The 10,010-nt window shown below is 67.7% G+C and overlaps 1 protein-coding gene across 1 annotated transcript in view; it reads right to left on the minus strand.

Annotated features, from left to right (window-relative positions):
• Positions 1-9,865, minus strand: part of LGR6 (leucine rich repeat containing G protein-coupled receptor 6) — a 78,398-nt gene extending 68,533 nt beyond the window's left edge. Inside the window, exons 1-4 of the mRNA XM_061159819.1 lie at positions 9,861-9,865; positions 9,639-9,733; positions 9,278-9,497; positions 8,328-8,606 (exon numbers count right to left, since the gene is read on the minus strand). Of these exons, the coding sequence (XP_061015802.1) occupies positions 8,328-8,606; positions 9,278-9,497; positions 9,639-9,733; positions 9,861-9,865 (599 nt within the window). The remainder of the gene's footprint in view (positions 1-8,327; positions 8,607-9,277; positions 9,498-9,638; positions 9,734-9,860) is intronic.
• Between the last annotated feature and the right edge of the window lie 145 nt (positions 9,866-10,010).

The raw sequence follows: 10,010 nt of genomic DNA on the forward strand, positions 1-10,010 counted from the left end.
TGAAAGGAAGTGAAGCATCTGAGGTGGAGGAGCCTCTGGGTGGGCCCAGAGTGCAGGTGCCGCAGAGGAGACGCAGATGCACACGGAGATGGACGGTGGCTGGAGCGATGTGGCCCTGGGCCTGGGAGACAGCAGCCCCAGGAGGTAGAGGACGAGGCCCCACGGACACCGCCCGGCTCGGGGCGCGGTGACAGGAGCCCAGCATGATGCGGGGAACACTCGGATGGGCCTCGTACACTCCACACACCCCCGTCCTCCCCACTGCAGGGAGCGCCCTCCCGACACCCTGGACCACAGCCCTACCCAACCCCCTTCTGCCTGGAGCGGCCTCTGGGCTCTGCTGTGACCTGGCAGTTCTCCTGTGTGTCCATGTGTCCAGACCCCGGCCCAGAATGGCCCCCAGCAGCCCCGTCCCCAACGCCCCAAACCGCAGGGTCTGTCCACTGTGCCCGTGTCTACCCGCGGTGAAGACCGGGCGGCCATGGGAGCCGGACAGGTGGACCTTCAAACAGGGGTCCAGACACAGCCGTGCTCCGCCCACATCAAGGCCAAACGCAGGCGAGAGAGGCCGTGGCCGAGGCTGCCCCTGGCTCCCCTGGGGGGAGCTGGTACCAGGGGGCGGCTGTTGCTACTCCGTTTCCTGGTCTGGGCGCTGGTCACCCAAGTGTACTCAGCGTGTGGAAATTTACCAGGAAACATTTGCCATAGGTACACTTTTCTGTGAGTACACTCCACGTAAACAAAAGTTAGTTTAAACAGTCAGAGAGAGGGACTCGTTCTGAAAGCCCTCCAGGAACTCAGCACCGGCTGAGGGCTCGCTCTGGATGTCCTGATGCCTGGCCTCTACCTCATGGGACTGAAGTAGGAAGTGTGTTTCTGTCTGTTCACCTTCATCTGTGTGTCCCCCAGCATACAGTAGGTGCTCAGTAAACACCTGCTGAGAGTTGGTACAGGGCCAAGGGCACGCTGTTCCAAGTCACCCCCAGAGGCCCCTGGCCACGGGTCCCAGCTCCCTGGGTGGTCCCAGGAGCCCCCGTGGGACGCACCCTCCCCTGTGCCTGACCCCACCTGGCACCTGCAGGGTGGCGCCCGCTGACCCACAGCCCCCAACCTCCCCGGGCGCAGACGAGGACCTTCAGGGTCAGACACAGCACAGAATAGAAGACCAGAGGCCCCGGCCCTGGAGCCCTCTCTGCACCCACACTTCTGTCTCTGCTCCTTGGTCACGGGGTGGAGGTTTCTTTTCTAAGAAGCAGTAAAGGAGGAGACGGACGGCCGACGCTCCTGAGCACCAGGGTTTATGGGGCAGACGTCTCCCTCTCGCGAAACCCGAGCCCGGCCGCAGGCTGGCCGGCCGGCAGCTGAGTCAGGCTCCATCCTCACCGCAGCTGCGCAGGTGGACGCCACCCCCCGGTCCTGCAGGGGGGCCAGCCCACACTGCCCTGGGGTAGGAGGCTGCCCCCTGGCCCAGCCGGCTCTCAGGAGCGCTCCACACCACCTGTGTGTTCACTTACGGCCTTGCTCATCCCAGAGACAGCTTTGGGCTCCACGTAAAGGGTGACACCAGCCAGCTGGGAAACAGAGTGAACGGCAGTCAGAACCCAGGAGGGAAGTTCCTGGAGGAAGAGCTGGGGTCCTAAATCAAGCTGCCGTTTCCCTGGCTCCCTCCGAAGACGGCCCCCCAGAGTGGCAGGCTCCTCGCTCGAATGCCTTTCTTAACCACATCCTCGCAGTAAATCAGAGGTGACCACGGGGCACCTTCTAAGTATGAATCAGGTCAAAGCAGCCCCCGGGCAGGGCCGGGGGAGGGTGGAGGGCTGGCTGGCCTGCCAAGGGTCTGATTTATCCCACTGAGAAGCTCGAGGCTGGTTCTGGGCACACTTAAAGTGCAGTTGTGGACCCACAGGTCTGGGGGGGGTGGTTCTGAGCCCCCGCACCCGAACAGGTCCCCAGGGGACGGAGACTGCTGGCCCCGTGTGGAGTAAAGGCTCCAGGATGTCCAAGGGCCTAAAGGGCGTAAATCACCCTTATGCAACCCTCCTATTTTTTCAACCACTTTCTTGTTAAGTGTTGAGCAAACTGGCTCATGGAGACGTCCAGCTGCTGCCCGGCCTAGACAAGGAGGCCGGCGTAGGGGCCCGCCCCCTCCTCCCTCCAGCCCTGCCCCCCCACACCGTGGGGCCGTGAGGTGTGGTGGGCTGGCTGCAGGCAGGCGCTGTGATGCTGTGAGTCCCACGAGGGGCAGCCCAGGCCCTCGGCCTCCTCCCTCAGCCCCCTGAGCAGCAGCGTGGCCCTGGGGGATCCCGGGGACTGCCGGCACCTCCATCTCCAGCCTTCAGGGCCAACAGCGCAGGGAGAGCCGCCTCTCCCCCCCACGAAGAGCTGGTGAGGGGTAGGAACTGGGGGTGTTACAGCAGGAGGGCAGAGAGCGCCAGGGATCACACCCCTGCGGGGTCCACTCTGCCGCAAGTGGTGGGGTGAGGGACAGCCCCTCTGCTGTGGGGGTACAGCCAAGTGGGCTGGGAGCCCCGCAGGGTTTCAGGAGGCCCCCAGACCCACCCTTCTTGAGCCGTCCCACCTGCTGCCCCCACAGCTCCAGCTGTCCTCAGCACCGACCCCACGCCCTCACGCCCAGCAGGGACCCGGCCCGCCACGCAGTGTTTCTGCACCCCACGCCAGTCTGGACTGTGAGGCTGACACTTTCCGGCCAGTGGAGGCAGGGCAGGTGGGGGAGGCGGCGGCACCCTGGGCTTCGGGTTTCTGCAGTGGAGGCTGGCGTAGCGTCCGCTGGCTGGCGGGAGCAGGGGCGGGGGCACGTGGTCGGTGAGGGGCTCGTTCTGGCTAGGCACACAGCCACAGGGGCGCTGGTGGTGGCCCTGGATCCCAGCCCTGGATTGCAGCCTCACGGGGGAGGCAGCACCTCTCAGGACCTGGCCCCTCTCTCAGCTCAGCCTCGCTCACACCCCTTCCCCCTCCCCCATCTCCCCCCGTCCCCCGCACCCACCCCACAATCCACCGTCTCCGGGGACCTGGAACCAGGGGCCAGCAGGAAAACAGGCCAAAGAGCAGAGGACTTCTCCACAGCCTCTCAGCAAGTTGTGAGCAAAGACAGAATTCAAGGCGGGGGTGTCCTGATTCCAACCACACTGAACACAGAGGAGCCCCACGCTGCAGACAGAACTGGGGGGAGCGGTCGACAGTCCCACTCTTCCAGACCAAAGTGTGCACACCAAAGAAAGCTGCAGGTGGGGAGCCAGGAGGGGCGGGCGCCAAGCCGGCAGGGGCCGGTGGGCAGGGGGAGGTGGGGCTCATGCAGCAAGTCCCTGAGTCTGTCTTCCCCTCGTTTGTGGCGGACAGCTGTCAGGCAACACCACTGTCCAGGGCGGCCGGACACTACTAAGTGGATACAATAAACTGGAGCAAACAAAAGCACGTTGAGTGATCACCGTGGGTACCGTGTGTCAGACAGGACCTGTGCCCCCCACTGCGCCCCTGAGAACGGCACCCGCCGCATCATTCACGGTTGCTATGATCCCAGGGACAGAAGCAGAGAGTCCAGGGTGCAGGCACAGAGGGGACGCGCTCAACCCACGACCACTGCAGGGGGGAGCGGCGGCCTACGACGGCCCCTAAGGCGCGGGGCACGGCCAGGAGCTGGGCGGGGGGCCCAGGTCACCACCCCCCTGCGCCGCGCTGGGCGGGCACCGAGCTGGGAGTGCAGAGTCGGCCCCAGGTGGCTGGGGGCCGGCAGCCTGTCCCCACTCCCTCCGGCTTTTGTCCCGGACAATGGTCCTCCCAGCCTGCCAGTCGGCATCCACCACAAAAGCAGGGGATTCGCTTACAGCCCTTCCTGGCTCGGTGCTCACAGCCCAGCCCGGACACTTGATCCACCTCCACCTCCTTCCCATCCCCAACACCGCCGGGGCGCCGGGTGTGAGCTGGGGGAGGGGACAGGACTTGTCCTGTGGCATGAGCGCCACTCACTCCACGCACAGCGCCCCCTGCAGGTGGAGGCCCGCCCCGCGGGGCCACGTGTGTCTGTGAGTCTGTCTGTGTGTGACTCTGCGTGTGTGTCTCTGTGTGTGTGAGAAGGGAGATGCCATGTGGACCCCTTGGCCCCACCACTCCCCACCCCTCCGGGATGCCACATGCCCTGGCCCCAAGCCTGGGACCACAGAGACCCCTGACCCAGATGCCCCAGGGCCGCCCGCCCTTCCAGCGCCCCCAGAGGCCTAGGGGGAGGGGAGAGGGCGGTGGGCCTCCCAGAGCCCACCCTCTGGTCTCGCCCCCACAAGCCCCATCTCTGCCAGGCGCCTGGCTCAGCTTCCCTCCCAGGACCCCGGCGGCCACGTCCTGGGCACCGCGCTGGGCACCGCCTCCTCCAGAGGGCCGGAGGACAGGAGCAGCAGGCAGGCCCGGTGGCGGGCAGTGCTGAGACCGGCCCTGCCTGCCAGACAGGCGCACCAGGCCTCCGCACGGCGGCCGGGTGTGCGAGGGGCCCCTGCCTGGCCGGAAGCTGCCTGAGGAGGCCGGACAATCACCCCAGCTGCCCAGCACCACGCGCTGGCTTCTGTTTTCTGTTTTTTGCTTTTTTTAACGTGACACGAGGAGGAAAAGGCAGAAAGCCCTTCTCTGGAAGGCCCCCCTCAGGGTGAGGAGGGGATGGGGGAGGCGATGAAGAGAACCCGAGGGTGCGTCCCCCTCCCCCAGGCTGGCCGTCCTCCTCCGGCCCCTGCCCGTCCAAATCTTCCGTCCACCAGCGGCCAGGGCTCCCCGCCCCAGCACCTTCCCCGGCAGCCATCCGCCCACTGCTCCAGGCAGCTGCTCTCCCAGAGACACCGCACATCCCCCCATGGCGGGCAGGTGCGAGGGGGAACCCCTGACTCTCCCCGAGGCGGGAAGGAAACAGGCTCCCAAGGACTGCTCGGCCTGGGGGTTTCAGGTGCCCGGTGTCTGCCCACCCCAGAGCCAGACCCCCGGGCCCTGCGAGGCGGGATCACGGCAGTGGGAGGCAGGCAGCCCCCGCGCGGCACGGGGCTTGCTCTCCCCCAGTAAGGTGGGCCGGGCCGATGCCTCCTTACGGTTCACACACAGTAGGGGCAGCCCCGTGGTGGCCGGTGCCCAGGTAGGTCCGCAGGCCCCAAGAACGGCCCAGTGTTTTCCCAAAGAAACTTCTGGACTTCCTGGGAGTGTGCAGAATGGGAAGTGTGGGCATTCCCCCTATGCAGCGGAGCCGGGAGGGAGGGCAGAAAGGAACAGGTGAGAGACGGGACCCGGGGACGGGAGACGGGACCCGGGGGCAGGGAGCGGGACCGAGGGCCTCTGCCCAGGGGCTCCTGTCACGGGGCGGCAGCCCCGCCCCAGCCACCCACTGCCCGGCGCCCGCCCGCTGGCACGGCTCGGGGGTCACGAGGCCAGCCCCCAGCTCTCCTCTGCACCATGCTCTCCTGCGGCTTCCAGAACAACTCTCTGCTCTCTGCCCAGGTTTGGCCTCTGGGGTGTTGTTCCCCTCGGAGACCTGTTCTCCCATGTCCGCGGGTGAGGCGAGGCCTGAGCTGCTGTCAGCCGCTGGGAGCCACCCCCCTTATCAGGGGACTAGTGAGCACACAGGGGCCCCCGCCACTAGGAGAGCCCCGAGCCAGTGAGTCCATTTCAGTTGGGCTCAAAAGCTTTGTCTTTTCCAGCTTGGGGGCAGAGGGTGGGAATGTCTCCCGTCGCTGTCTCCTGCAGCTTCCCAAGGGGTCCGAGCCCAGTTGGGTGCCCAGAACCCTGCTCCTGGGGACCGTCAGGGTCCTCAGAGACCCCTAGGTCTGTCCTGGGGCAGAAGAGCCTGCCCCTCGGCCCGCCCCAGTGCTGCACTCAGGACCCGCGCATTCCACGGAACGCGGCTTCTTGGCAGAAGCTGGATCCTGCAGACCGCAGTCACCTGGAATCCCGGCCCTTCCTCCTGGAAGGTCCCCGGGTGCCCAGCTCCTCCAGGTACCACAGGAGACCAATCATTTCCTCCATCCCCCAGCGCCTGCCCACCAGGAGCCCAAGAGCAAAGCAGGCTCGGGGAAGGCCCTGCGCTGAGGTCCCCGGGCGGGGGCTTGATGCTCATGGGGTTGGGAGGTTGGGGACGGGGTCGGAGCACGGGCAGCACCTCGGGCCCCAGAGCCCAGACCCCAGAGCTCCCCCGTCACAGGCGGGTCTGCCGTCCTTCCTGGGCTCAGCAGGCCACTGGTGGTTGAGGCTTGAGAAAAACAAGACCCGCCGTCAACGTTGCACAGCAGACACGACACGAGTGGCCCCCGGCTTGGCCCCTCCACCCGGGGGCGCCTCCCACCAGCCCTCCCGCCCTGCTGGGCACAGGGCCATCCTCGAACGAGCCACAGTCGGAAGCCGTGCGGGGCTGAGCCGCAGGCCCTGAGCAGAGGGGCTGAGACAGGGCGCAGGCCGGGCAGGGCCTCCGCTTTGGACACCGGGCACCGTGCCCGCCTGGCCCAGCCGGCGGGCACAATCCGCACAGAAGTGCTGCTGCAGGGGAGCCGGCGGGCAGAGGGCCCTCAGGGCGGGACGGCACCCCCAGCCAGCCTTTCTTCTCCTCCGCCAGCGCCCCACCCACCACTCCAGACATTTCCTCTTTGTTTCGCCTGGGGCTGCCTCCCGCCTCTCCTTTGAACTGGGGTGTGGGCTCCCCGATACAACATGCCCGCCCTCCTCCCGCGACTTCCGGCCTGCCCCCAGTGGCCCCTGGGGTCTCCCAGCCGTTGCTCCCGCCCACCCACCGCAAGTCTCTGCGTCCCCACCTGCCAGGAGAAAGCTAAAGCCCGCTCAGGCCCCAGGGGCTCCTCGCAGCCCCCTGCGCCTACTCTCTGCCCTCTCAGCCTCCACCAGGCACACACACGCACCCCACACCTCTCCACCCACCCCCTGGTAACCCCACACTTCCTCCTCCAGGAAGACCTCCTTGACGAACACTTCTTGGCTCTGGCCACCCTAATAACAACACTGCTAACAACAGGCTCTCCCCAGGGGCCAGGCACTGTGCCAGACCCTTTAGGAACACTGCCTCAGTGAATCTAGACGACGTCCTCCTGAGGCAGGCCTGAGCTCGGTTCACAGGTAGGAAACGGGCCCAGGTCACCAGCTCAGATGACTCCAGCCCTGCTCTGCTGTGACCCCTCCTCCGACCCGTTTCCCGCACCCCCCCCCCCCGCCACTGCAGTGATGGATGACGCGGACTGCCCATCATCTTCCTTCCGTTAGGGTCAGGGGTCATCACAGCAGCCCTCCAGCAAGTGGGGCCCAAGGAGGCAGGAAGGTGCCCGGTAAAGTCGTGAGCGCCTGACATGTCCCGAGCAGCTGTCTTGCCTCCTGCCGGTGTCCGGGGCGGGGAGGGGGTGTGAGGGAGAGCCCGGAGCCTCAGCGGGAGGGAAACTGCCCCTCGGGCCATGGGGGCAGGAGGGGAGGTGGCCTCGAGGCGCTGGCCTCGGTCAGGACTCAGCTGCCCTGGGCTCGGGGTCCAGCCAGCTGTGAACTGACGGGGGGGGTAGTGGACAGGAGTCTCACTAACACGGGGAGAGGGCGAGAGGTCAGATCAGGACACTTGGATGCACAGGGAGCGGCCGGCTAGAAGTTGCCCTCAAAGACCCTAGAAGGAGCCAGAGCCTGAGCCGTAGGGGCGCCAAGGAGCCCCGGGTTCGGGAGGACAGCCCACCGCTGCCCACTCTGGAGCGGGGGCCCCCAGCCACGGTGGCAGAAGGTGGTGGAAACGCGGGCTGAGGGGTCCGATCTTCTCCAAGCAGCGCTGCTCCCCTCCTGCTTCCTGACCAAAGTAGGGACTCAATACCACCCGGATTCCCCAAGCCAGGGACAGCCCTGGGCACTACCCACAGCTGTGTGTCTGCCGCTCGCTGCGTGGACCCCACTTTTCGGTCGCCCCACCAAGGCCACCCAGCTCGGGTGACGGCTCTGCTGGCCTCGTGCCCTGCAGGGCCTCCCCTCTCCTCCACCGAGTCCGTCCACCTCACCCCACCACTGTCCTGGGTGCTGCTCTTCCGGAGAGGAAAGCAGCAGGAGGATGAGGGGCCGCCGGGCCTGGCCCCTCCGCTTGGGGCTCGGGGACTCCCCTCTGCCCAGGCGGGGTCCCTATCATGAAGCCCCGAGATCGGGGCCAAGTGGGAACGAGCCAGGGGAGCCCTCAGCCCTGCCCGCCTGGGAGCGCGCTCCCCCACCCTCGCCCCGCAGCCCAGCAGCCCGGGACTGGCAGAGGGTGCCGCGCCTTGGGGCTCCAACCGCGGCGGCCGCGCAGCGACGCAGGTGCCGGGGAAGCGCGCGGTACTCACAGGTAGGCGGTCAGGGGGTCCAGGCCCGCCGGCACCGTGGAGAGCCCCCGCTCGGAGCAGTCCGCCCACAGCAGGATGCCGGCCTCGCGGCAGCGGCAGGGAGACGGACAGGCGGGCCGCGGGCCGGGAGGGGCGGGGCCCGGGGCGGCTGACGAGGGGGCGTCCGGCTGGGCGCAGAGCGCCGCGGCGCAGAGCCACAGCGGCAGGAGCCGGAGCGCGAGGGGCATCTTGGCTGCCCGCGGCGGAGGCACCTGGCGGGAGTACCGGCTCTGCGCGGGGCTGGCGGGGCGCGAGGTCGGACAGGCGCAGGCTTCGCGTCTTTGCTCCCGGCTTCGCGGACTGGGCTTGGCAAAGGAGGGCGAGGCCGCGGAGGAGGAGTCAGGGAAAGCTCGCCTGCCCGCTCCCCTTCCTTCCAAAGTGGCAGGAGTTTCATCCAGGAAAGAAAAAAGCGAACAGCCTGGAGCGTGGACCTAGGGGCGTTTGGGCGCAGGACCTCCTGCCTGGGGGACCGCCTGGGGGCAGGGGGTGGGGGATGGAACAGCCCCTCCCCGGGACACCTCGAGCGTTTCCACAGCCCCTCCAGCACCGTTCCCACCGCAGGGAGCTGGGACCCGGGAGGGACGGGCTCTGTTCAAGCTCATCCCTGGGCCGGGGTAGGGCCCCCACCCCCTCCGCAGTCCCAGACGTGGAGCTCCAGCCGCCCTCCGCGCCCAGGGGAGGGCATGGAGGGGTGCGGTGGGTGGTCCTCAGAGCCCAGCAGTGAGGGGTCGGAGCCTGCAAGGCGGCCACTGGGGCTACGACAAGCGGTCTTCAGTGAAGCCCCAGGTTGCCACCGAAAGGGTGATGTCCAACGCCCAGTGTCTGTGAGGCTGGGAGCTCTCAACCTGCTTCCTGCCTGACAGAGCCGGGCATGGGGCCAGGCTGACGACCCCCTGGTCGTCAGAGCCAACCTGAGCGTTGGTGGGTCAGCACCCCCAGGCCCCAGAGGCCAGTCCAGCAGCTGCGGCTCGACCAATCTGGTTGGCCAGGCCAGGTCCAAGGCCTGAGGGACAGAGCGGGCGGCTGAAGCCGGGTCACCTGTGGGGACCAGACCCGGCTGGCGGGGTAACTCCGGCCCCTCCTGCTTTCTGGTCTCCCGCCGCCCCCGAGTGTACAGCAGCAGCCTGAGGCCTGGGGGGGGAGGGGGGCCAGGGGTCCTTCCTCCAGGACCGCTGCACCCCAGGGCCGGTCACCACCCCTCCTGTTCTCGCTAGTGCCCTCCCTGCCAGGCCCAGGGGCGGCACAGCTGGGCCAGGAAGGGGGAGACCTGACCTGCAGCCTCGCGGTGGGCACGGCCCTGTAGACAAGCCCTTGGGAAGGCCTGGGTGGTCGGCGTTTCAGCTCCGGCCACGGGAGCCCTGTGGCCCCTGGGCAGCGGGGGGTGGGGGCTCAGAGTGAGTCTCTAGCCTCTGGGGGGTCGTGTGGGCCAGTACCACTCCAGATAAACGCACGTGTGAAGAGCGTGTGACCCAGCCCGGGGCCCCGGAGCTGCACCCCATCCTGGGGAGGCCCCTGCCTCTGCTCCCGTCCCACAGGCCTTCACCGGGAGCTGCGTGCCGCTCCTCCCCGCCTCGGGGTCTGCCCCCACTGAGGCTCCTGCTCTGCCCTGTCCGGCCTCTCTGTGTCCCCCAGGCCCTCCCCCAG

This window comes from Dama dama, chromosome 14 (genome assembly GCF_033118175.1).
Source record: "Dama dama isolate Ldn47 chromosome 14, ASM3311817v1, whole genome shotgun sequence".
Taxonomy (NCBI): domain Eukaryota; kingdom Metazoa; phylum Chordata; class Mammalia; order Artiodactyla; family Cervidae; genus Dama; species Dama dama.